The sequence below is a fragment of the Triticum aestivum genome, chromosome 7D (genome assembly GCF_018294505.1).
Source record: "Triticum aestivum cultivar Chinese Spring chromosome 7D, IWGSC CS RefSeq v2.1, whole genome shotgun sequence".
NCBI classification, from domain to species: domain Eukaryota; kingdom Viridiplantae; phylum Streptophyta; class Magnoliopsida; order Poales; family Poaceae; genus Triticum; species Triticum aestivum.
Window position 1 is genome coordinate 318,187,144 of NC_057814.1, and position 27,625 is coordinate 318,214,768.

General features: G+C 45.1%; 1 protein-coding gene and 1 long non-coding RNA gene across 4 annotated transcripts; one reads left to right on the top strand and one right to left on the bottom strand.

Moving 5' to 3' along the window:
- The first annotated feature begins 8,080 nt into the window (after positions 1-8,080).
- LOC123168752 (uncharacterized) lies at positions 8,081-11,827 on the top strand. 3 transcript variants are annotated; one of them, XR_006484500.1, is made up of 5 exons: positions 8,081-8,348; positions 8,422-8,536; positions 10,784-10,836; positions 10,934-11,033; positions 11,421-11,827. It is a non-coding gene; the product is annotated as an uncharacterized lncRNA (long non-coding RNA). The 3 variants fall into 3 exon arrangements; XR_006484499.1 differs by having other exon boundaries at positions 8,081-8,316; XR_006484498.1 differs by having other exon boundaries at positions 8,085-8,536.
- Positions 11,828-13,370: 1,543 nt separating this feature from the next.
- Positions 13,371-22,689, bottom strand: LOC123168751 (polyadenylate-binding protein 2). Its single transcript, XM_044586619.1, has 9 exons — positions 22,231-22,689; positions 21,484-21,602; positions 20,741-21,400; positions 20,583-20,660; positions 20,415-20,504; positions 20,109-20,243; positions 14,163-14,333; positions 13,866-14,072; positions 13,371-13,787 (listed from the first exon to the last, which is right to left on the bottom strand). The coding sequence occupies exons 1-9, from the start codon at positions 22,487-22,489 to the stop codon at positions 13,542-13,544; spliced, it is 1,965 nt and encodes a 654-aa protein (XP_044442554.1). The 5' UTR covers positions 22,490-22,689; the 3' UTR covers positions 13,371-13,541.
- Between the last annotated feature and the right edge of the window lie 4,936 nt (positions 22,690-27,625).

A 27,625-nucleotide genomic window follows, 5' to 3' on the forward strand; every position in this document is an offset into this window, starting at 1 on the left:
TACCATATTCACATAGTGAGTCAGTGTCTAAGCGTCCTTTCGATTTAGTCCATTCTGATGTATGGGGTCCGGCTCCTTTCGCTTCGAAAGGTGGTCATAAATACTATATTATTTTCATCGATGATTTTTCTCGTTACACATGGCTTTATTTCATGACTTCACGTAGTGAGGTGTTGTCTATTTATAAGCGTTTTGCTGCCATGGTTCATACTCAGTTCTCTTCACCCATTCGTGTTTTTCGTGCTGACTCCGCTGGCGAGTATATCTCTAAGATGTTGCGTGGTGTTCTTGCTGAGCAGGGTACTCTTGCCCAGTTCTCTTGTCCTGGTGCTCATGCTCAGAATGGCGTGTCTGAGCGCAAGCATCGTCACCTTCTTGAGACGGCTCGTGCTATGATGATCGCCGCCTCTCTTTCGCCTCATTTTTGGGCCGAGGCTATCTCCACTTCCGCCTATCTCATCAACCTTCAGCCGTCCACTGCTTTGCGGGGTGGTGTTCCTTTTGAGCGTCTTTTTGATCGTTCTCCTGATTATTCGATGCTTCGCTTGTTTGGTTGTGTTTGCTATGTTCTTCTTGCCCCTCGCGAACGCACCAAACTGACCGCTCAGTCTGTTGAGTGTGTCTTCTTAGGCTACAGTGATGAGCATAAGGGCTATCGTTGTTGGGATCCTATCGGTCGTCGGATGCGTATCTCTCGAGACGTGACTTTTGATGAGTCTCGTCCTTTCTACCCACGCCCATCTTCTTCGTTGTTTTTAGTGGAGGATATCTCTTTCCTCACTTTTCCTGACTCACCTATCACCCCCGTCGCGCCTGTGCCTATTCGTTCCACTCCCTCTGCTTCTTCACCCCTCGTCGATTCGCCGCCACCATCTTCCCCGGTCTCCTCACCTCGCATCTCACTGGATTCTACACCTTCATCTCCGGTGACTTCTTCCTCGCCACCCCCCGATTCTACCTTGGCGATTCCTCCTTCTCTTGTTCCCTCTTTGCCTCAGCATTACACTCGTCGTTCACGACATGTGGATGCTTCCTTCGATGAGTCGTCCTCTTCCTCTCAGCCTACTTATGGCTTGCGTTCTCGTCCTCGTCCGCCTATTGATCGCTTTGGATTTCCCACTGCTGGTGCTGCTGTTCTTGAGCCGACTTCTTACCGTCAGGCTGTTGTTCATCCTGAATGGCAGTTTGCGATGGCAGAGGAGATTGCTGCTCTTGAACGCACTGGTACCTGGGATCTTGTTTCTCTTCCTCCCGGAGTCCGTCCCATCACTTGTAAGTGGGTCTACAAGGTTAAGACTCGCTCCGATGGTTCTCTTGAGCGTCACAAAGCTCGTCTAGTGGCTCGTGGTTTTCAGCAGGAGCATGGTCGTGATTATGACGAGACTTTTGCTCCTGTGGCCCATATGACCACTATTCGTACACTTCTTGCCGTTGCCTCTGCACGCCACTGGTCTATATCTCAGCTTGATGTTAAGAATGCCTTTCTTAATGGTGAGCTGCGTGAGGAGGTGTACATGCAGCCACCACCTGGGTATTCTGTTCCTGCTGGCATGGTGTGTCGTCTTCGTCGCTCTCTCTATGGCCTTAAGCAAGCCCCTCGCGCCTGGTTTGAGCGTTTTGCCTCTGTGGTCACTACTGCTGGTTTTTCAGCAAGTGCTCATGATCCAGCATTGTTTATTCATCTTTCTCCTCGTGGCCGGACTCTTCTTCTTCTCTATGTTGATGATATGGTCATCACTGGGGATGACCCTGAGTATATTGCCTTTGTAAAGGCCCGTCTTAGTGAGCAGTTTCTTATGTCTGATCTTGGACCTCTTCGCTACTTTCTTGGGATTGAAGTCTCTTCTACCTCTGATGGCTTTTTTATATCCCAGGAAAAGTATATCTAGGATCTTCTTGCTCGTGCTGCTCTTACTGACGAGCGCATTGTTGAGACTCCTATGGAGCTCAATGTTCACCTCCGTGCTACTGATGGTGATCCTCTCCCTGACCCGACGCGTTATCGTCATCTTGTTGGCAGTCTTGTCTATCTAGCTGTCACTCGTCCGGACATCTCTTATCCGGTTCATATTCTGAGTCAGTTTGTCTCTGCTCCCACATCGGTTCACTATAGTCATCTCCTTCGTGTTCTCCGATATCTCCGGGGCACGATCTCTCATCGTCTATTCTTTCCTAGCTCCAGTTCTTTACAGCTTCAGGCCTATGCGGATGCTACGTGGGCTAGTGATCCTTCTGATCGCCGTTCACTTTCTGCTTACTGTGTTTTTCTTGGCGGTTCTCTCATTGCCTGGAAGACGAAGAAACAGATTGCAGTTTCCCGTTCGAGTGCTGAGGCTGAGTTGCGAGCCATGGCTCTTTTGACGGCAGAGGTGACTTGGTTACGGTGGTTACTTCAGGATTTTGGTGTTTCTGTCACTACACCGACTCTGCTCTTATCTGACAGTACAGGTGCTATTAGCATTGCGCGCGATCCTGTGAAGCATGAGCTCACCAAGCATATTGGTGTTGATGCTTTCTATGTGCGCGCTGCTGTGCAGGATCAGGTTATTGCTCTTCAGTATGTGCCTTCCGAGTTACAGTTGGCGGATTTCCTGACAAAGGCCCAGACTAGAGCACAACATGGCTTTTATCTCTCCAAACTCAGTGTTGTTCCTCCACCATGAGTTTGAGGGGGGTGTTAGAGTTATAATATAGGTCATGTACCCCTTTGTATTTATCCCGTTGTATAAGGGGTTTCCTGCATATGTTCCACACCTGTACATGTATATATATCGGCCTATGGCATCATGGGAATACAAGTTGCTTATTCCTAACAACATGATCTGTATCTATTACTTTCTTAGTAGGTTTTCTTATTTTCTGAGCATAATCTAATAGAGTAAATTTTATGGTTGCCTATTTAGTATTTACTCTCTTTACGGAATTATTCTTCAATAATAAGGCAAGGATTGGACGATAAATGAACTGTCCATTTATTTTAACAGCCATCTCAGTAAAGAACCAAGTAGAATAGAAAATTAAATACAAACATAATCTTGTCAGAATCTGGGGATGTGGAAGGTCAAGCGTGGGTGATTATTCTGAATCCAGGTACATTGTCATTATTTTTGTTGCCTGAAGTGATGTTCTGTTGGTGATGATGTAGGATGGAAGTACACTTCAGAGCATTGCACACCTATGAAGCGATTATCGATGATGTCATGGACAAGGGACTTGCCAATGCTACATGAAAGCTGAATAAAACTGTTGCTTATTGATGATTTGGTGCGGCATACAAGAGTATATAAGAGGGTACAAACCGACTTGGGGTAGGGGTACAAAACTGACTTGGACTAGAAGTCGTATACCATAATGACTACTCTAACATCCCCCCGCAGTATCAACGGCAGGCTCGACGACGTTGAGACTGAAACAGATATCTTGAAACGGCTTAGTAGGCAGTGCCTTGGTGAAAATGTCAGCAAACTGAGCCGTAGAGGGAACATGAAGCACCCGAACCTGACCAAGAGCAACCTTTTCACGAACAAAATGACTATCAATCTCAATATGCTTTGTGCGTCGGTGTTGAACTGGATTGCTGGTCATGTAGACTGCTGATATGTTGTCACAGTAGACAATAGTGGCCTGCTCAATAGGCCTGTGTAGCTCGGAGAGTAACTGCCGAATCCAGATTGTATCTGCAACGGCATGTGCCACAGCGCGATACTCAGCCTCGGCCGACGAACGTGAGACTGTAACCTGTCTTTTCGAAGACCAAGAAATCAAATTGTTACCAAGAAAAACACAAAAACCGGAAGTGGACCTTCGAGTGTCAGGACAACCAGCCCAGTCTGCATCAGAGTATGCGGTAAGCGAGTTTGGAGAAGAATTATTGAGGTGGAGACCATGATTGAGAGTTCCTTTTAAATACCGAAGAATGCGTTTAACATGATTATAGTGAGGAACCCGGGGATCATGCATATAGAGACATGCTTGTTGAACAGCAAAAGAGATTTCAGGACGAGTAATGGTGAGATATTGGAGAGCACCTGTTAGGCTACGATAGAGAGTAGGATCGGAAAAGGGTTCACCGGTAGCCGAAAGTTTAAAACTAGTATCGACAGGAGTGCGAGATGATTGACAGTCAAGCATACCAGCACGATTAAGAAGATCAAGAATATACTGGCGTTGGGAAAGAAAAAGGCTGGAGGAATCTCGAACAACAGCAATGCCTAAGAAATGATGAGGAGTCCTAGGTCAGTCATAGAAAATTCAGATCTAAGAAGAGAGACAATATGATCTAAGAACTTTTGAGAGGAGGCGGTAAGAATGATATCATCTACATAGAGAAGTAAATAGGCAGTGTCAGAAGTTTGATGATACACAAAAAGAGAGGTGTCGGAGAGAGATGGAGTGAAGCCTATTGTTTGAATGAAGGAGGAGAAGCGTTGAAACCAAGCTCGTGGGGCCTGTTTAAGACCGTAGAGAGATTTCTGAAGAAGACATACATGAGTTGGAAAGGATGGATTTTCAAAACCCAGAGGTTGCTGGCAGTAGACAGTTTCTTGAAGGGAACCATGGAGGAAAGCATTTTTAACATCAAGTTGGTGAATGGGCCATGAAGAGGAGACAACAACACTAAGAACGGTGCGAATGGTGCTAGGTTTAACAACAGGAGAGAAGGTTTCTTCGTAGTCAATTCCTTGTTGCTGAGAAAAGCCACGACAAACCCACCTGGCTTTATATCGTGAGAGGCTCCCATCAGAGTGGAACTTTTGGCGAAAAATCCATTTGCCAGAAACAATATTTGTATTGGGAGGACGAGGAACAAGTTGCCAGGTGTTGTTTTGAAGTAAAGCATTATATTCTTCTTGCATGGCAGCGGCCCAATTGGGATCAAGTAGAGCAGTTTTGTAATTCTTTGGAAGAGAAGTGAGAGATACGGAGGTATGAAGGTTTAGGCGGTCTTGGGGTTGATGAAATCCTGATTTGGCCCTAGTACGCATGCGATGATCATTAATCGGGGCTGCTGTAGGAATAGCACGAGGGGGTAAGGTGGGTACTGGTGAGTCCGGCGCAGCGGAAGAGTCGGACGAAGGAGTAGGGCTGGGTGGTGGAGTGGGAGCAGGGCTGGGTGGTGGAGTGGGAGTAGGGGCCGGGGGTGTTGGGGAGGAAGCAGGGGTCGGGGGTGTTGGAGACGGCTCGGGTGGGGTGAGTGTATGGTTGGGATTGGCTATGGTGGGTGTTAATGGTGGTGGTGATAAGTTGTGTTCGGCAGGTAGGGGAGTATATAGTTGGAAAGGACGGGGAGAGGGGGTGTTTGCGGTGCTAGGGGTGTTGGATGGTGTAGTAGTGCGTTGTGCGAAAGGAAAAAATGTGCTCAGCAAACGTGACATGACGAGAGACATGAACGTGTCCGGTGTGAAGGTCGAGACAGCGATAGCCTTTGTGCTCGTCAGAGAAGCCGAGAAAAGCACGTGGGATAGAGCGTGGTGACAATTTATTTGCAGAAGTGGCATAGGCATTGGGAAAACAGAGACAGCCGAAAACACGAACTGCGGAGTAGTCGGGGTGGGAAAGAAAGAGGGAATAATAGGGAGTAGTGTTGGGTTTAGTTTTAGAAGGTCGAATATTTAGAAGGAAGGTGGCCATGTGTAGGGCTTCAGCCCAAAACTTGGGAGGCATAGATGATTGAATGAGGAGAGTGCGAACTATATCATTGAGGGTGCGAAGAGAGCGTTCTGCTTTACCATTTTGAGGGAAGGTGTAGGGACATGAGAACCTAAGCAGGATGCCATGTTGTAAGAAGAAAGTACGATTTTTAATGTTATCAAACTCGCGACCATTGTCACATTGGATAAAGCGAATTGGGAGGAAGAAGTGAACAGACACATAGCGTTGAAAATTAAGGAAAAGAGAATGGACCTCGGATTTGTTGCGTAGAGGAAAAGTCTAGACAAAGTGGGTGAAATCATCTAGGATAACAAGGTAGTATTTAAAACCCGAAACACTTGCAATGGGAGAGGTCCATAAATCACAATGTATTAATTCAAAGGGATAAGTGCTACAAGAACTAGAGGAACTAAAGGGAAGACGCACATGTTTGCCTAATTGACAAGACTCGCAAAACACAGAATTATGAGAGTCCCTATTACATGGTATGGTAAATTCACTAAGCATAGAAGCTAAGACGGCGGGGTTGGGATGGCCCAAGCGACGATGCCAGAGATCGACGGAGGCCAGCATGGATGTTGGAGGGGTGGCGGCAGGAACTCCATTAAGAGAATAAAGATCACCGGAGCTATTGAAGCGAGCAATCTCGGCCTTGGTCAGGTAATCCTTCACAGATAAACCAAAAGGGTCAAATTCAGCCGAAACTAGATTGTCGCAAGTAAATTGGCGAACAGAGATAAGATTTTTAATAAGGGCGGGTGCAACTAGAACATCGCGAAGTAAAAGAGGTTTGGTGGAAGAGGGAAGTTGAGCCTGACCAACACAATATATAGGAATAGATGATCCATCTCCAAGGATAATGGAAGGGAAAGGAGATTTAGTGCAAGAAGATAACCAATTACTAGATGCAGACATATGACTGGAGGCCCCTGAATCAAAGATCCAATCCGTACCTGAGTTTCCTTGTGCAGCAAAGTTATTCATGGCCTGGAGAAAGGCAGCTTGATCCCAGCTCGGCGTCGCAGGTGAGGGTGGCGTCGGAAGCGGTGCCGGCGGATACGATGGTGAAGGCAGTAGGGCCGGCTGGGGAGTGTAGTAGGCATTGGCCGGCTGTGGTGGGGGTGGCGTCGGGAGCAGGGCCGGCTGAGGTGTGTAGTAAGCGCCGCCGTCGGTGCTGTAATGACCATAAGGAGCATACGTCGGGGCGGCGTGATAGGCATTGGCCGGCTGTCGGGGGTTGAGAACCCCGGGAGCACCAGTAGGCGGCCGAAGGCCGGGTTGCCAGGCACCTGAGTATGCCGGCGGAGCACCGAGGGTGGACGGAGCGGACCAGGGCATGGGCCATGCTTGAACAAGCCCCGTCCAAGGATCATGAGGAGGCCGCCATGCAACCGCAGATGGAGCACTGGTGGGTGGTGCAAGACTCGGCGTTGGTGATGTCGTAGGCGGAACCGAACGAGTCGACGGCGGCCTGTAGATAGGGTTTTTGCCGCGGTAGTTCGGACTAGGATGCCAGCCTGGGGGCGGTTCAACAGATGACGATGCGGACGGCCCGGCGGCAGGAGCCGGCCTGGAAGGCGGCGCTTGTGTAGACGACAGAGGAGGACGAGCCGCAGCATGAAAGACCTTGGGGCGAGAGTCCTTGCGAGCTTGTGTTTCCGCCGCGAGTTGTAGCAAGGAACGAACTTCAGCGAAGGTAGGAGGGGGCTGTATCATCGGTATGAACGAGGCTTGCTTGTCAAAGTCTTCGCTGAGGCCGACGACGACGATATTGATTAGCTGTGAGTCGCTAACTGTATCGCCGAGTTCGCGGAGCTCATCACCAATGGTCTTAACGCGCTGGCAGAACAGGTTCACCGGGGCGTCTCCTTGCACCATATTGCGAAGCTCGGTGTGGAGAGCGTTTTTCCGAGCGTCGGTGTTGCTTTGGAAGAGCTGACGGAGGGAGTGCCAGATGTTGGCAGCAGTGGCGCCGTCGTGATCGAGCATATTGAAGATCTCGGTGGTGATGCGGGTGTAGAACCACTGGACGATCGCGAGATCGTCTTTCAACCATTGCGGATCGTCGGGGCGGGGAAGACAGTTGGCGGCGACATGCGAGCGCAGGTTGCAGCGGCCGAGGTGGAGATCGAAGAGATGTCTCCAATGGTAGTAGTTGTGGGCGGCGAGGTCAAGAACTATGGGGATGTAGGGGCTGACGTCGGAGATTGTGTCAGTAAGAGATATTGGTGCGGCGAGGATGGGTGCAGGGTAGTTTTGTGGAGCTATGGTGAGGGCCGAGAGAGAAGCGGCCGCGGCGTTGGTAGCCTTGGCGATGAGCGCGGCCCGGCGCTCGAAGTAGCCGGGCGGCGGCGGCGGCGGTGGCGTTGGCGGAGCCATACCCTAAACCCTGGGACCGGTATCTGATACCATGAAAGCTGAATAAAACTGTTGCTTATTGATGATTTGGTGCGGCATACAAGAGTATATAAGAGGGTACAAACCGACTTGGGGTAGGGGTACAAAACTGACTTGGACTAGAAGTCATATACCATAATGACTACTCTAACACTACACAGTCGTGAAATCCTTATCTGCTTCATTCTTCTTCCATACATGATATACAAGGTTATCATTAGTCCAAATTAAAGCAGTTCTTGTGATGCTCGATACTGTTGGCAGGAGGTACGAAATTGTTTGATCTATCAAGCATGGATGTAGGTTCACTTGTATGTTGCACCTACTGTTAGATCTAGAGTATCACTAGCTGAACCTTCTATTCGTGTTCAGTGTTGACGGCAACCACGGGAGGGGGTCGGGGCGATCGAAGAGTAAGGCGTGGGTGACTCCGGCGAGATGTGGCTAGAGCGGATGTCGATGATGCGGCAATGAGAAGACCCTCTTTGTGAGCCCTATCCCTCTCATTTAGCGTCTCAATTTTTGGTTCTCGTGCTCGTGTTTCTCTGTTCTTCATTTGCGATGATGGATCAGAAAGCCCCAGATAGTACTGTTTTAGTGTTCTATGATTGAAATAAATTTATATACTGCGAACGAGCACATAAGAAATATAGGAAAAATCTTTAAAAAAATTGATCACTATTTGCAAATTTCAGCTTCACAATTCATAGATCCTGGCGTCTCGCACTAAGAAAGCACAACAATAAAAGGCGCATTCTACCGCCATTGCAGAGTGCAGGCATGGAAGGGGTGGTAAGCCAAGAGATAGTCGGGACTCAAAAAATTGTTGAATGTGTGGATGGGGTAGCTCAAGTATAGATTCTGAAAAGAGGAAAAGGCGCTAAAGTTGTCCTAGAAGAAATTATTTTTCATACATATTTTGATACTGATAAGGAACTACTCAAAAGAGAAGTTTCAAGGAACTAATCAACAGAGTGCAGTACGTTGAAATACCTAATTCAACATGTTGGTGATACACTGATCGTGGATGGGGTATGATTTTCTGGTTATATACTGCAACATTTTGAATTAGGTAAAATGAAGCTAAGGTGAACAAACTCAAACCACGATCAGTGTATCACCACCTGCCAGTGAAGCTCCATTTTTCTATAGTTAAGCCACGACAATGGTTTAGAAAACGAATCGACTCTACCATACTTGATTACTGCATTCCAAAGTCCAAACACTACAGAAAAAGGTTTTTCATTTACGGTAAACAGTACTCTTGTACTGCATATATTCATAAATCTATAGAAAAGGTTTTGACTTTCAGTACAAAAAAATATAATCTTAATATTCTATAATCCCGAGTTATCCAAGTTCGACCACCATGAATGATTAACGAGATTCAAGCTGATTTGGTCAGAGTTGCAAAAACTTGTACATCTCCTGGATAACAGTTTTGGTGATACTCTGAAATGAGTTTTCCTGCAAAGATAGGCGTGAAAAGTCTGACCAAAAAGCAGAGAGGTGTTACTAAGGAGTGCTCAAGCATGGAAACGAAAAAAGGAATTATTTTAGTCAAAAATGGAATTTGGTGTTTTTTTCCTGCATAGACACGATTCCTGATAAATACATGAAGCACTGAGGCACCATTGTGCTAGCAAACTGCATATCCGTATTTAATCGAACCAGCTATTGTCCTATTTTTTACACCCATAATGCACTTCTAAGATAAGTGTATCTATATTCTGGCAATTTTTATTTGTTCAACACTGTCTTGTGGCAGCAACTTGTCATCACATTCAGAAGAGAGACCCGACCAACTATAGGCCACGGATAAACAAACTAGACTCTACAAAAGACAAAAAACAAAATTCTATAGGGTCCTACTACTACCTCTGATACAGGCACCACGGATGATACTTTGGTACCATTGCAGTGCCTTCTTTGCTTGTTGGGTTGCTTGTTGTTTGATAAGAAAATGAATTGGATTGTCCGAGGGGAGGAGAGAACTCAACGTGTGATTATAGGGTACTGAACTTCTAAATTAGAACCTGGCCTAAATTTGAGATTTCCCAAATGTATACTTTTGTTTTCATTCATTCTTTGGAGGTGATCCGTTGGTTACTTAATGCTCTTTACTGTATGAGTAAATTTCTTTTTCTTTATTTCTATACTCAGTTTTCTTTCTCCATGAAGATTCCTATACACCCACCCAACGATGGTTCTGTTTTCAAGAACCTTACAAAATTTTCTCCTTTAGACATGGATATTAAGAAGGTGCCGCACATGTATGGATGCAGAGACAACATCCATTCTTTACTTCTAATTTGAACTCATGCCGATGCTGATTCAATAGAATACGCCTAAAATTACTTTTGTTTTGGTATATAATGCATACTTGCAGACATCTAAGTAGCAATATGTTATATAATATATGCTGTTGTTTATCCTTTTTTTTATTTTAACCGACAAATAATTTGAGAGCTTAAAACTCCTACTACATTATGATAAATAAGAAGGAACAGAATGGCAATATATTGGCCTCTCTTTTTTTACCAGAAACAAGTTATATAGTTCGCGTCCATGGAGAGTTGATGCATTGTCTAGCATTTGGAACTTTAATCTTGGTTGTGTAGGCACTTCTGAATGTTTGGAAGTTACGTGTCCAATATGCTCTCGGTTTGTATTTAGCTCGTGGATCTCTCTAAGATTCCAATTAAGGCATGACTTTATTATACAACAATTACAGAGGAGAAGGGCGTCTCATTTCCTTTAGTAGATACAATGGATGACACAACAGAGGTAACTAGCATTTCTTTCGATCATCTAGGTGCCTCGAAAATGCTTCCGAAATTTCAATGCTTTGGAGCAAACTCATGTTCCTTCATTTTGCTTGCAGGGTTGAGGACTTGAAGTAGATCTTCACCAATCATTTTATCATATGCTTTGACAATCACTGGGGAAGTTGCATTGCAAAACTGCAGGCTTTTCTGTTGACGGTATGGCATCTTAATCCTTCCTTTTTGTTACTAATAATTGTTGTTTAGGTTTACAAGATCTACATAGGCTACCAGAGATTAATTAAGTAGGATGTTGGAGGTTAGTTAGGGTGATGTTGTATGTGTTTTGCACGTCCTCCCTACGAACCTAGGAATAGTCATACCTGTTTGTTAGGAATGCAGGTTCTGGTTTTCATTAGAATCGCATATTGTTTGTTTAGCAGTATTGTCGGTGGTGACACAGGGTTTGCTTTTTGAGATGTAGGTTTTGCTTCCGGTGACACCCTAGGAATTTGCTTTTAAATTTGAATTTAAAATCAAACACTTGTTAATTTTACACTCATTTACATATTTATGTTAGTATAGTTGTCTCACCCATTGATGCAGAGCTCCCGGCCTTCTCAGCCTGGCATTGGCACATCAATAAGGGCTTCAAAGAGGAGGTACAACCTACTATCTGCTGAATTGATCTTGATCAAGTGGATGTCGGCGTGGCACTGGACCTATGCTTCGCAGTGGCGGCGACGACACCGTTCTGGAAGCAGTGGGGGCGGTGGGCCACGCCCGTGCCGTCGCTGACACTCCAGCTGCACGGTGCCGGCTGGGAGTCGCTGACACTCCACCTGAACAGCACCGGCTGGCAGTTGCCGTGTGATAACTACATGTTCGAAACACGATGGCCGGCGCAATGTGACAAGCTCACAACGTCGTTATAGTGTTTTTTTTTTACAAAGGTAGACCTTGTATTATGGATCAGGTGAAACACACCGATGTGTTAGTGGTATTGAACTGAAGCAATGATTTTTCAATGAAATGTGATCTGGATTGTAAAGCTGATGAAAAGGGCTACTGGATGGGCGTACCCTACCTGACACTGCTTAGTCAGACAGAAATCGATGCATACATTGGTATAAAAAATAGGAAAGAGAAAGGGCGCGTCCCACCCGGCACCGCCGAGTTTCCACTCAGGCGGCGCGCCATGGGCGTGCCCCAACTGCTAGTCAGTATATATGAGGCTATGGATTTAGTTAGCTTACTCCATAACAACTGATAGAAGACATGTTAATGAAATGAATGTGACTAATTTTCATGTCAAAAACATTAAATGACTAGAGCTAACTGTTGAAAAGAAACAAGCAGGGCAGTTTTTTTCTATGCCAAGTCTTTACCTAGAGGTACTACTATAAATCTCAGTTAAAAATCTAAGGCCGAATGTAGCATTCTGAACTTATCATAGACCACAACATTTTGCATCTAAAAACTGGTTTGGGCATACAGCTGCAACCATCGAATAGGCAAGCTGCAAACCACTTGTGAAAAAAGCTACATACCAACTAAACAGAAAAGGCTACGACCTGCGGACATTTCAGCTACATGTGGCCCGGCGATCGCTACAACCGACGAGTGGGGAAAGATACAACCCACAGATCAAAATGTTACAACCGGCAAACGGAAAAGCTCCGATGGTCACGGAGCAAAATCTGCAGTGTACACCATGGCGTCTGAAACCAAGGTCACGGCAAGCTGCCGTCGTCACAACCTAGCATATGTACGAGAACAAAAATCCCGTAGTTCATGGAGGAACAAAAATCCCTAAACCCAATCCCAAATCCCTAGCCACCATAAGAACCAAATCCACCACCCTCCCTTGACCCGCGGGAACACCACCCCGTCCCCGGTCCGCGTCGGCGCCGGCCCGCAGGAACACCAACGATCACCCCACACCATAACCCTAACGCCAATGGGGAGGGGGAGACAAACAACAAAAGGGAGAGCATGAGGGGAGAGTACCATCGGGAGGGCCATAGGTCGCCGGAGAACCGAGATCCGTCTTGGGCCGCAGCCGCCGCTCCTGATCTCCGGGTGCCAACAACCCTGTCGCCCGCCGATCGCCAAACACAGCCGCCCTGTCTCCTCGCACCGAAATGCCCCATGCAAGTTGCAGCAAAAACTAGTGAAGGAATAGCCTGTGCGCGCTTCAAAAAAAGCATGGGTCTGATAACACGTGGCACAGGCAGCGTCCTTGGATCTCAAGAGATCCAACGTGCGGAGCAACGGATCGGCAGCCCGGCCACAAACATTTCCCAAGAGATCCAACGCGCGGAGGAACGGTTCGGCCGGCACCCCGGCCACAAACATTTCCCATTTTAAACAGACCAGATACGGAGCGAAGCGGGGCACATGGTCTTTTTTTAGAAAACGGTTGGTCCATGACAAGGACAAGGTGAAGATGCATTGAGGGCCAGGGGGCTCGTGGCAACCACTAGTGGCGACTGATGCCAGCGTCGCTTCAGCAGGCACAGGCAAATCGTTTTCCAAAATTAAACCAGCAGCACCTAGGACAAACAGCAATCCACTAATATATCATTTTTCAATCTCAATATTTAAACAAATATAAAGAGTACAATATGTTGAAATCCACAGTTAAAATCTATTTGAGTAAAACTAGACACTTCCAGGTCTGCAGCACCAAGCACATACAGAAACCAGAAACAAGCAGCATTCCAACTAAGAAGCAACAAAGCCATCGCTCAGCGAAAGAGCAGCCAGCTGATCAGCTGGAACATTGGTCTGCTGCTGCTGAGCACTGCGGAGAACCTCCATAGCTTCAGCGACCTTAGACTTCAGAGCATCAGGTGACTCGATTAGATGAAGAACCTCAGTCTGGTCCATCTCCAGAAGCATACCGGTAACCTTGGCAGCCTGGTCATGCTCCAGCTGATCAACGAGTGGATACAAGCTTTCACCAAGCATCTGCACAAATTACAAGTTATTGTCCGAGTCCATAATGCCTCATCACTTGATGCGGAGAAGGCAATAAAAAAAACTAACCAGTCGTTGCTGCTCCGGCGGAGAGTTAACAAGTGCAGATGCTAATGCTCCACTAGAAACTTGCTGCGGTGCTCCAGTGTCACCAGGAGTCGTCCTTCCCATCTCATACAGCGATGGCACCATAGCTCCAACACCACGGAATGCAGCATCAGGCATGCCACGGCCAGACGCATAACGGTAACCACCACGGCCGCCCCTTGGAACCATCTGCGGCGAAAAATGTTTAACTCAGCTGTTCAAGCATGGAGGCAGAAAATAAAGGCCACATTCCTTTGCAAGGAAAGGAAGAACTATTACCTGCTGATGACCCATTGGCATTGGCTGCTGCATTCCACCAGCACCTGCGCGCCTTCCCGATGGGCGTTGTGGTTGCTGACCTTGCTGCACCATTGGCATGACGAAATTTGGCATTGGAGCAACACCAGGTCTCATTCCAGGAATCATATGTTGCTGGAAACCAAATCCAGGCTACAGAAAGAGAGCATATTAAAAATTATCCTCCAAGTGAGAATGAATGAAATAACAGAATATTTGCAACATGAATGAAATTTTCTTAAGCATAAGTTAATTCATTATATCCATTTGGTCAACGTTCAACCGTATGGCACATCAACCTCCTATGAATCCAATCGTGAGAACTAATTGGACTTGAGGAAAAAAACAGGCAACTTGCGATAATAAAAGATCATCGGCTGCCTAAAGTGTATCTACAAAATGATAAGTCTGGATTCATAGGAGAGCGCCTCGAGCCTAGATGTCAACCCTGGGAACTTTGGGCTGGTGGATTAGATATTATGTTGTAGGTAAGTGATAAGGTTTGAATTCCCGTCGACCCGCACTAAAGGCGCACTAACAATTGGGGAATAGAAAGAGATCAGGGAGAAAGATAGATTAATCTGAATAACTAGTTAGTATTATAAATAGCGGTTAAGAAACAAAACTCATAACAGATTTGGTAGTAGGAAAACATTCTACAGGACAAAAGTTTTCCATAACTAAATCTTATATATTTACTAACGACTAGATAGTATTAGAATGGATTCCTTGTATTCCGCGCCCTGATGAAGCACCTTCCTTCGGTGGTGCAGCTACTATGGGCCTCCTCCGGCGCAGGTTAGCGGTGCCCCACATGAAATCACACCACAAAAATAAAGTAGGCTTTTGGTGGATTATTATCACTTTATATCTGATGATACGACATATGCTGTTTTCGTCATTTATAGGAACCAAGGGGCTAGTAACATCACATTCCATGCTGTGAGCAAAAGGACAAGTCCACAGTAAAATTACCTCAACACTGATCAGTGAACCTATGAAGCAACCAGAAACCAAAAAGTATGTTGCCAATAATATGAAGGAGGTGTCTACAGACTGAAGCATCACTTGGCTGGGACAAGGTTTTATTGTCGAGCCTTGCAAAAAAGTTCCGGATGATGTTCGAAAAAATATCCTCAAAAATCTGGGGATCCAAGCAGAAAAAAAAATGATGCAAAGAAGAGGAAGGTTAACGTAGAAATGGAAGAATGATGTTCGAAGGAATACTCCTGCTGAGAACAATGAAGATGAAGCTGGGACAAATCATTTCACTAACAAGCACAAGAGCTCAAACAAAAGTGAATCGATTTTACAAAAAAGAAGAGTGAGAAGAGGTTTGTGCTAAAATTTGTCGGGTCTTCAATAACAATCCCATCTCATTTAATGTTGTCAAGGAACCAGAATGGATAAAGATGACTGGAATGATTGGAAACTTCGGCAAAGGTTTTAAATCTCCATCATATCATGAAGTGAGGATAAAATCTCTCAAGCTGGAGGTTGAGAGAACAATGAATTTGCTCTCTGAATTCAAAGAAGAGTGGAAGAGGACAGGATGTACAATTATGTCTGATGGCTGGACAGATAAAAAGAAAAAGTCCATATGCAACTTTTTAGTGAACAGCCCAAAAGGTGCAGTCTTTCTTGCCTCGGTCGATAATACTAACATTTCTAAGACAGCCAACCAAATATTTGAAATTTTCGATGATAGTGGGTGTGTTTGGTTCAAGGGACAATTTAGGGTGGCTATGGGTATCCCCAACCAGCTGGCTATGGATAGCCGTTTTTTTGTTTGGTTGGGTGGGTATGGTTAGCCCATATTTTGTTTGGTTTGAAGGATAAAATTTGATTGTGGATAGCCAATGAAGCGTTAGGTTTTGAAGAGAAATCAAGAATAGAAGGTGCTGCGTCAATTTTGTACTCCCTGTCACCATGAAATCTTCTGCAGCAGAATGCCAAAAGGGGGATTACTGCACAAGAACTTGCAACAGAACACACCCAACTAATCAGTACACAGCAGCACGCACACCATGCGTCGGTACAGTACACAGCAGCATGCACACCACGCATCCATTCATATCAAGGTACACACAACACAGACGCCGCCCTCGTCAAGCTTCGGCCGTGCACGCCCGCCTTTGTCTACAGCCGCCTTCTCCTCAGCAATAGCAGCGCTGCCTACTCAAACGCCATCTAGCGTCGCCAATGCTCGCCGTCCTCAAGCCCGGGTCTACGTCATCTGAGCTCGCCGGCCTGCCTCATCAGGCTCTCGCTCCGGCCACCGTGTGCCAATCCTCAGTCAACACAACGTCGTCGCACAGCTGCAGTCAATGCGCTCCACTCGGGCGGCCGGCCTCGTGCACCTTCAGGCTACTGGAGGCGCCGCCGGGCATTCGCTGCTCTAGGCTGTAAGGCGGCGGCGGCCTCGTCGCTTGGGGCACAGATCGGACCGAGTTGAAGAGGCACGCGAGGGGCTCGAGGAGCTTCTATTTTAGGGAAAGGGTGAGATGCAGCGGAGAAAACGATTCGCGAGCTCGGTGGATGCCCATATCCGCGAGATTCGCGCGTACGTGCGGAGCCGGATTTTCAGCGAATATTCCAGGAATCTGGCTGTCCATATCCCTTCTCGCCCACGAACCAAACACCTGGCATCCCTCAAAAACTGGGCTATCCCTGTCCTCGCAGGGCTATCCCGGGAACCAAACGCATCCACTGTTTTGGAAGTAGGATAAGATAATGTTGTTCAAGATGTAACAGATAATGGCGCTAACCATATGGCAGCTGGTGAATTGTTGATGTAAAGAAGAGAAGAAAAAATGGACTCCATGTGCAGCTCATTGTATTGATTTAATTCTTAGGATTTTGAGAAGATTAAGATGCATCAGACAACAATTACAAAGGGCCAAAAAATTACTACTTATATTTATTCTAGAACAATGGTTCTTACTTGGTTGAGAGAATTCATTGGAGGGCAGGATTTAATTAGGCCAGCAGTGACAAGATTTGCTACTGCCTTTTTAACTTTGGGTTGTTTGCATGAGCACGAGGGCGCAGTGATCAATATGTTCACTTCAACAAAGTGGAGTAGTAGCAGATTTATTTCTGCATAAGGGAAGATTTTTTAAGAAATTGTTCTGGATAGCCATGGGTTTTGGCCTAATGTTGCCTCATGTCTCAAGGCTGCACTCCCAATTACGAAAGTTAGTTCTTCGATTGGTGGGTTCGGACAAGAAGCCAGTAATGCCACTCATGTACGATGAGATGGATCATGCAAAAGATAAATAAAACAAAATTTTAACAATGTCAAGAAAAGGTATGTTACTATACTGACTCCGTAACTCATAATTGTGGCTTCAAGATATGCTATATTAAACTTGTTTTAGTTAACTTTGACCATTTGAAATTTTATTTTGATCAGCTACACACCAATACTTAATACTCCCTCCGTTCCATATTAGTTGTCGCTGATTCTGCGTACGCAGCTCCATATATCTCTGCATGCTTGAAAAGATGGTTCCTGATTTAGATGAAAGAGTTAAGACAGAACTGCAGATTGGGCGCCTATTTGGAATGTAATGGCTATTATGACAATTACTAAAAAAAAACCAGCTTATTGGTGGGACTCGTCTGGAGATGATTGCCCGGAGTTGCAGAGGTTTGCAATTAGAGTTCTTAGCTTAACTTGTAGTTCGTCAGGTTGTGAGCGGAACTGGAGTGCATTTGAGCAAGTAAGAATCAATGTCATGTGTTCTCTAGGCAATATTATATAACACGTGTAGTAATGCTAACTTCTCAAACTTGTGTAGGTTCACTCAAAGAGAAGAAATCGTCTGCACCAAGATAAGATGGTTGATTTAGTCCTTGTCATGTACAACTAATGAGCAGACAGTGCAGAAGACAGAGACAAGTTGTGGAATATGACATTGACAATGTCTCTTCTGATGATGAATGCATAACTGAAAAAGAAGAATGACCTTCCTCCACAAAAGGAATGGATGCATTCTTTTAATAGCATTGCTCGTAGTGAAGCTGCTATGGACAAAGAAGATGAAAGTGACATTGAAAATGATGTAGAAAATATTGTTAGTAGCCTAGCTGAAGCATGTATGAGAAGTTCTTTTGATGAAGCAAGTTAATTATTCTTTCTTGTTTCTTTTACATCGTTACTGACTATATTTTGGAATTTTTGTAGGAGATGGTGATCTTGGGTTAGATCAAGATCTTGATGCATGTAATTATGACAATGCTGACCGTGAACACAACAATGTCAACGACGACGTGGTCTTGGCGGCAACAATTCAGGACCTTCCTCGTACTGTGTTGGGAGTTCTAGTACTACAGTACCACCCATGAACGAGTACAAGGATATCAATAGACGACTCGTACTAATTAAGTTGTCTTCTATTTCTAGAACGTTAAACAGTTGTTGCTCAAAAACTTGGATTGGATGCCCTTTGTTAGCTTTTGGACATGTCAGTATGCCACTTTTAATTTGATGTTCAGAATATGTTGGTACATATTTTTCCTTAACGTGTATGTCAATCTTATATAGACAACATGTTCATGTAGAAGGACTGACACTAATGAATCAAAATAGGTTCTAACTGGTCACAGAAACACTCATGCAACCATTTAAACAAATGGGAAATTACAAAAAAGTAACTTTTTAAAAAAGCAGCTAGAATCTTAGGACCTATGCCGATTCTATGATTTGCGATTCTATGGGTTACCTACGATCCGTTTGAGGATCACAATTTTGACAACCTTGGTTGAAACTTTAAATCTCAAACATAAAAACACTATCATGAATAATAAATAATTACAATCCAACAGTAAGTATAGCTAAAAAGTTAATTAATCACTACTGACCAACCTAGGGCCTCTTTGATTCAGAGGATTTTCATAGTATTTTTGGAGGATTAAAGTCCTTAAAAAAATTCCTTCATTGGTCGTTCCATTCGTACGATTTTTTTCCGAAGGAATCATTTGTACTACATTCAATAGGAAATCTAGCATCCGCTCTTAACATCTTGGAAAAAAACTTCTGTTTCTCCCATGATGCAATAAAGAAAATAAAATCATGTAGGATTCGAATGGGCACGACATTCCAATGCTATGGTTTCCCTATTCCTTTACAACCCTGAGAATAGGCCCTAAAATAATGTAGTTTAGGATTTGCTGCACCACAGCCACATTATGTAAAAATGTGAGAACTCCTCCAGCAAGTTAGTCCTGGAGGAAACTAACTGATTTTCCTTGTACAACATTATTCCCTTTGGAAATCAAAAATAGCCAACAGTTGATAACCAACAATCTGGCATCATTTTCCAAGTATGCAGTTGTCCATTATAACATATCTACTTACTTCGCTCCGTAATTTCATTTAAGAGATCCTGAGGAAAAGAATTGGGTTTCCACCAAGCTGAAACAATATGCGGATGGTTCTAGTAAACCAAAACTGTAGTTTTTAGCTATTTAGCATCACACAATAAAGTGTTTCAAAACAAAAACAATGCTTCAATAGTACAAAATTCAAAATGACAAGGAACCAGCATCACCAATTAAAAATCCTAGAAGTGAAAAAGAGATTTCTGAATCAGAATAACTCATGTTATTAGCATCATTTACAAGTTCAAGTCTTTGAGGTGACCGCACAAAATTGTGTCACTGCCAATTTCAGAAAACATTAAATCCCTACTTTGTAGGAAATCTGGAATAGCCCCTAACGTTAAAATCAGACTTCAAATTTGCCAAAGATAGCATTGTTGTATCCCTGGTGAATCTCAAATCATACCATAGAAGAAACAAAAAATTAAATACGATGAGATAGACAAACTAGATGTCCTGTTAAATTGTCATGGTGCATACTATGTAAGATGCTAGCTAAGCCACTCATATGCATACGGAAAAAAGATTGCTCTACTGACATACCTGTGGGTTAACAAAAGCTGGAGGTGGTTGGCCATAGAATAGCTGTTGGCCCATTCCAGGAACACCAGGGGGGTACATGGGCATGCGCGGAGCAACTGGCGGTGGCATCACAGGACGCATTTGCGAAAACTGTGCCTGAAACATCAATGAGAAAATGACAGGACATTTTAGAGCAAAAATAACATCCAGCGTGCATATGTTCAATTAGACAGTAGAACAGACTAGATATTATGATTCTTGACAATTGATACATTCCATGACACATGTCACATAACTTTGGAAGTAATTCATATACAAGACCATTACCTGCAGCCTGGCTCTTCTTTCTTCCTTGCGTTGCGCAAGTGCTACGTAAAGAGGCTTACCGCCAACCATTTTACCATTCATTGCCACAAGCTACAAGTACAACAAGATACATTAGTAGAACTTTTCTCTAGGCAATCTTTAAATTGGAGTTTTCAGATGTGAACTTACAGCTCGTGAAGCATCTTCGGAAGATTTAAATGCAACAAAACCAGATCCTTTGTTGACCCCATTTGAATCCCGCATAACCTATGGCATGATTTCAATTAGTAGCAGCAAAGTATATGCATAAAATAATGTGCAGAACAAATTAGGGACAAGAAGTGAACCTTGCAAGAAGTTATAGTGCCAAATTCGGCAAAAAGTTCTTTTAACTTCTCATCGTCATCAACACTACCATCCAAGTTTTTCAAATACAAGTTAGTGCCTTGGTTCCTGTCAGCTGTCTCTTTATTGCTTTTCTCAAAATTTTCCTTCAATTGCATCTCCCTTTCAGACTTCTTCTGAGCTCTACCAACATATAATTCCTTATCATCAAATTTCTTGCCATTCAAATCCTCAACAGCACGTGCAGCATCATCCGGATTTTCAAAGTTCACGAATCCAAAACATCTGGATTTACCATCATCGGCTCGAACTACAATAACACTAGTTATAGGTCCAAAATTACCAAACAATTCTCTCAGATTATCTTCGGTGGTAGATTCTGATAGATTCTTTACATAGACATTATTGAACTTGGGACTGCCAAAAACATTTTCCCTTTCCTGTTTACGAACAAAAGGCCCAACATAAACCTTTTTGTCATTCAAAAGCATCCCATTGAGCTCATTGATAGCATTCTGTGCTGATTCGTCCTGCTCATACTGAACAAAACCATAACCCTTGGATTCTCCAGACATTTCTGTAGCAACTTTGCATGAAAGAATGTTTCCAAAGGCAGAAAATGTGTCATAGAGCGCTTTGTTATCTATTGACTTGTCAAGATTCTGTGAACAATGAAAGAAGCATTGGTAAGCAAAATAGTTTGTTGTGGAAATCAAAGAAGAAAAGCATTGACAACTAGTAATACCTTGATAAATATATTTGCAGCACCACTTTTACGTGAGCTGGGGTCACGGTTAGAATACATTATCCTTATAGGCTTCCCATTAACAGGAGTGAAGTTCAGCATTTCCAATGCCCTTGCAGCTGCAAGCAATTATAGTTAAGGAACAAATAGACAGCGTCTATAAAATAGAAATATTCATTACACAAGAAATTAAAATCAGTTTATAAGCAGTAAGTTTGACATGATAAAGCAATTAGAGCATCATATATCTACAATCATGTTTAGGACTTGCTAAACCATGTTATGCCAAATCAGAAAACTATAAAACCATGTATGTTTCTGCATAAATGTCTGTTCAAAACAGCACTACTAGTTTGCCCAACACACAATGAATTGCAAATACTGTTCGGTGCAAACGAAAAATCTAAATGTATATCACAGAAATTTGCCCGGATTCTGCATGTTACTGCGAACGAAATAGATTTGAATAGTTTGAACTTACTAGGGCTACTAGCTAACTGCTTAGCACTAGCACCTATATCAAAATAACTGACTTATCCTCATTTAGTCACTACTGAATCTACATTCTCTTAAAAATTTAAGGGAGAGGCTCCACTGTCACTGTATATCCCCGATGCATAAAGGGGTCAAGCATGAAGCCATGACCATAAGCATATAAACACTATTTGTACTAAATCAACTTCAAGACATTACAAGCAGGCCAATCACGGGATTTGACCAACAGATGATAGGCAGGAACAGACATACCATCGGCAGGGATGCTGAAGTTGACGTACGCGTAGCCTAGGGACATCCTGGTGTTGACGTCCCGGCACACGCGCACAGACACCACCGAGCCGACCTGGCTGAAGACGTCAAAGAGCTGCGCGTCCTGCACACTCACGTCCAGATCCCCCACGTACAGGGACGTCGCCGGGAAAGCCGCAGCCCCAGCCGCCGGAGACGCGCCGCCCTCCATCGCGCCAGCCGCTGGAGCTGCCGACGCCTGAACCTGCGCCGCCATCATCAACCGGGTAGGAGAGATAATAGATAAGCGGATCCGGCCGAAGGATAGGTTCCTGATGATTTTTTTCAAGATTTTTGGGGGTAATTTTGCGGATTTTTTTGGGTTTTCTAGGGTTTGGTAGGAAGGGGAGGGAGAGGGTTTCGCTCCCAACTACGGCGCTCAAGGGCCCAGGCGGCGGCTGGGGGGACGGCAATAGGAAGGGGGCGGGGGGGGGGGGATCGAAGATGCCATGATGACGGTTGGATTCGTGAGGTGGCGCTCGGAGTGGGATTGACGGGTCGGATGATGAGGAGGTCAGAGTCAAAAGCAGATGGCGTAAAGTTCTCTACTCAGCAGTCGCCCTGTAGACCCTAAAAAAACAATGGCCCTGTTTTTTTAGAAAAAAAAACAATCGCCTTGTTTGGGCTTTTGCTTCTGCTTCTGCAGCTTTTTCATTTTGGCCAAAAAAGTCATTCTCAGATAAGTCATGCTCCGAGTTATTTTGCATCAGTTAGACTGCTTTTATTTAAGGGTAACATCAGTTAGGCCCTGTTTATTTAGGCTTTTGTAGCTTTTCCACTTTGGCCAAAAAGTCATTCTCAGATAGGCCATGCTCCGGGTTATTTTGCATCAGTTAGACTGCTTCTATTTAAGGATAACATCAGTTAGGCCCTGTTTGTTTGGGCTTTTACTTCTATTTTTACAACTTTTTTACTTTGGGCAAAAAGTCATAAAAACTTCTAAATAGGAGCCATAAAAGCACCCGAAGCATGGCTCACGACGAACAAGTTTTTTTAAGGGGGAAATGGACGAACAAGTGTTCGCTGCTTAGCATGGTTCATCCCAATGTCAAGCCCGTTCTTTCCCCGATCCACCAGAGTCCGATGGACCTCACTTTACACCCAAAGAGATCTAACTAGCTGCCACCCCTTACCCCACTTTCCTCTCGCAACCATGGCGATCATGGTGGCCGGACGACGCACCAAAAAAAATCCCTAACCTAGCTGCTACCCTTACCCTTCTTTCCTCTCGCAACCATGGCGAACATGGTGGGCGGACAATGCATGTATGTTCGTGTGTTGCCTAGGCCCTAGCACATGGCCACCGCCCCTACTAGCCTACTACTCCTTCGTCTGCCACCATCTCTTTGTAACGCCCACGATGCGGCTATATCTCCCACGTGTCGAGGCACGACTTAGAGGCATAACCGCATTGTAGGTATTGTCGTAAGAAGGGTCATCTTCACACAATCCCATGTGATGAATAAGAATGGGATAACGAGAGTTGGCTTACAATCGCCACTTCACACAATACATAAATTAATTCATACATCATCCAAAATCCATACATAGACCGACTACGGTCAAATCCAAATGAAAATAAGATAACCCCAAATGCTAGATCCCCGATCGTCCCAACTGGGCGCCACTACTGATCATCAGGAAACGAAACATAGTAACGACCACATTCCTCGTCGAACTCCCACTTGAGCTCGGTTGCGTCATCTGCACTGGTATCGTCGGCACCTGCAACTGTTTTGGTAGAATCTGTGAGTCACGAGGACTCAGCAATCTCACACCCGCGAGATCAAGACTATTTAAGCTTATAGGAAAGGATGGTGTAATGAGGTGGAGCTGCAGCAAGCACTAAGCATATATGGTGGCTAACATACGCAAATGAGAGCGAGAAGAGAAGCAACGCAACGGTCGCGAAGCTAAAAATGATCAAGAAGTGATCCTGAAACTACTTACGTTCATGCATAACTCAAACCGTGTTCACTTCCCGGACTCCGTCGAGAAGAGACCATCACGGCTACACACACGGTTGATGTATTTTAATTAAGTCAAGTGACAAGTTCTCTACAACCGGACATTAACAAATTCCCATCTGCCACATAACTGCGGGCACGGCTTTCGAAAGATAATACCCTGCAGGGGTGTCCCAACTTAGCCCATTATAAGCTCTCACGGTCAACGAAGGATAAACCTTCTCCCGAGAAGATCCGATCAGTCTCGGAATCCCGGTTTACAAGACATTTTGACAATGGTAAAACAAGACCAGCAAAGCCGCCCGATGTGCCGACAAATCCCGATAGGAGCTGCACATATATCGTTCTCAGGGCAACACCGGATGAGACTAGCTACGAGTAAAACCAGTTCTCAAGTTTCCCCAAGGTGGCCCCGTAGGCAGCTCGATTCGAACCAACACTCGAAGGAGCACTGGCCCGTGGGGGTCTAAAATAAAGATGACCCTCGGGCTCGCGAAAACCCAAGGGAAGTGTAGGTGGTAGGTGGTCAAATGGTAAAACCAAGGTTGGGCCTTGCTGGAGGAGTTTTATTCAAAGCGAACTGTCAAGGGGGTCCCATAAATCACCCAACCCCGTAAGGAACGCAAACTCAAGAAACATAACACCAGTATGACGGAAAACTAGGGCGGCAAGAGTGGAACAAAACACCAGGCATAAGGCCGAGCCTTCCACCCTTTACCAAATATATAGATGCATTAATTAAATAAGAGATATTGTGATATTCCAAAATATCCATGTTCCAACATGGAACCAACTTCAACTTCACCTGCAACTAGCAACGCTATAAGAAGGGCTGAGCAAAAGCAGTAAATTAGCCAAACAACGGTTTGCTAGGCAAGGATGGTTAGAGGCTTGACATGGCAATATGGGAGGCATGATATAGCAAGTGGTAGGTAGCGCAGCATAGCAATAGAACGAACAACTAGCAAAGCAAAGATAGAAGTGATTTCGAGGGTATGGTCATCTTGCCTGCAAGGTTCTCAGAGTTGTCGAAAGCTTGATCCTCGTAAGCGTATTCAACAGGTTCCTCGTTCACGAACTCGTCTCCCGGCTCTACCCACAGCAAGAACACAAGCAACGGAACCACAATCAATCACGGGAAATGCACAAGCAACATGATGCAAAACATGCATGATATGCGGGATATGATAGGCGATGCATATGCGTGCTCCGGAAGAAAACGAATGAACAAGGCAGTAACTTGGCAAACCAAGTGTGCCACTGGAAAGATGAGATGATTTCGGTCGAAATCGATATAAAGATCACCGGAAACGGATGCACGGTTTGCAAATGGCAAGCAAAACAAGAATGACACGATTCTGCGATTAACAGCATGATAGCACTTAGAATACAAGTAACTATGCTACAGCACTCCAACATGGCAACAAAGCATATTACAGTGATCTACAGGAGATGCTTGACAAAAGATGAACATTGAGCTACGGCTAGATCACACCATAACAGGTTCAAACAAGCATGGCAAAAGTGCAAAAGATATCAGGTTCACAGACTTAGTGAAATTACTGCACATGGCAGAAACAACATCAGGTAGCAATGTTCAGAGCAAGCAATCAACAAGCTACAGGAACTTAACATAGCAAAACAATGCATGGAATGAATCTACTAAATGCAAAGAACAAAAGTCCCTTACTGACCATGAACCAAAAAGGATCAGAAGATATGATAGCACCCATGTAAACATAGCAAGTTTCGTTAACAGTTTTCAGACTTAGCAGAAAACAGAGCATGGCATTAACAGAATTATGAAGGCATTTTTGTGAGCTCGATTCACTCATCACAAAGCAATGCATGACAAAACAAGCATACCTACAGCAAGATGGCATGTTCAAGAAGCTACCCATGGCAAGAGAAAGTTCATAGCATGTATGGATCAACTACAACAACCTTGGCAAAATTGAATATCATGTTAACATTCTGCCAGAAATATTTTATAGCAAAGGTAGAGCAAGATTGAGACATGCTATGGCACTCCATAATTGCAAACAGGGGCATGCATGGATAGAGCATAACCATATCTACAAAACATCCTTACTGAACATACTCAAAAGAATCATGGATCTCACATTGAGACATGCTATGGCACTCCATAATTGCAAACAGGGGCATGCATGGATAGAGCATAACCATATCTACAAAACATCCTTACTGAACATACTCAAAAGAATCATGGATCTCACTGTAGACACATGGATACATGGCAAAAAAAATCACAGCAGTAACAGACTGAGAATCCTAAGTCCCTGGAAACAGAAACATCACGAAGCCTAGTTTGCATGCTTGTGCTAGTCACCACATAGATCAAAAAAATACATGGAATACACCTTTGTAAAGATGGCATGGCATAGATCAAAACACCTGTAGAGCTCATGCTCATAAGATGCACACATCAATTGAAACAAAAATAACAAATCACCAAGTTCTGACAAGTAACAGCAGTAAACATCATATAGCATTCTTGCACTAGAGATTTGGGCATCAAGATGGACTCAAACGAGCATGGCACAATGGAACAAAATGAAGAGCATCTCGAGACGAACATTTCGATATATCACACGCACGAAACGGAGCAGTATGCGATGAGTTATTATGCGACAAAGTATGCACCAGAATGCAAATATCACGGGACTTGGCAGAACTCGGGGGAGGAGGAAAGTCAACCTCTCGTCCCGATTGGATCTGGATCGGCTCGGGCGCTCGCCAGAGCTGTTCACCGGAGGCAGAGGGGACGGCGGCCGGAGGAGCTCGAGGGAGGAGGCGGTCGGCGGCGCGGGACGGCGGGCGGCGACCGGCGGGGAGGCGGCGACGTGCGGCGAGGCGCGGGACCGCACGGGCGACGGCGGGCGGCGGCTCGCCGGCGACGACGCGCGGTGGGGCGGCGGAGGACGGGCGGCGGGGCCGCAGCGGGAGGAGACGGGCGGCGGCGCCGGGCGACCGGGCCGCGGGGGCCGACCGTGGGCCTCGCGGGCTTCGGCGGCGGGGACGGCGGCGCGCCACGTGGCGGCTCCCGGTTGGACGGGCGCGGCGGCGGGTTTTCGTCCGGCGCCGGGCGGACGTGTCCGGCGCGCGGAGGGAGCGGGGCTAGGGTTTGGACCCGGATTTTGGAGGAGGGGTGCACGTATTTATAGGTAGAGGAGCTAGGAGGCTCCAAATGGAGTGTGGTTTTCGCCCACACGATCGTGATCGAACGACCGAGAGCATGGAGGTGACTTAGATGGGTTATTGGGCTGTTAGGAGGGGTTTTTTGCTGCAACACATAAAAGGACTTTGCGGTTACCCGGTTAACCGTTGGAGCATCAAACGACCTCCAAATGGAACGAAACTTGACAGGT

What these genes read in the sequence shown, in the direction of transcription:
- LOC123168751 (XM_044586619.1), bottom strand. Translation starts at nt 22,489, where the DNA reads ATGATGGCGGCGCAGGTTCAGGCGTCGGCAGCTCCAGCGGCTGGCGCG. An exon ending in AAAGAAGAGCCAGGCTGCAG is followed by an intron (nt 20,244 to 20,414) that starts GTAATGGTCTTG and finishes TTGATGTTTCAG; the next exon opens with GCACAGTTTTCGCAAATGCG. An exon ending in CGCCGGAGCAGCAACGACTG is followed by an intron (nt 13,788 to 13,865) that starts GTTAGTTTTTTT and finishes TAATTTGTGCAG; the next exon opens with ATGCTTGGTGAAAGCTTGTA.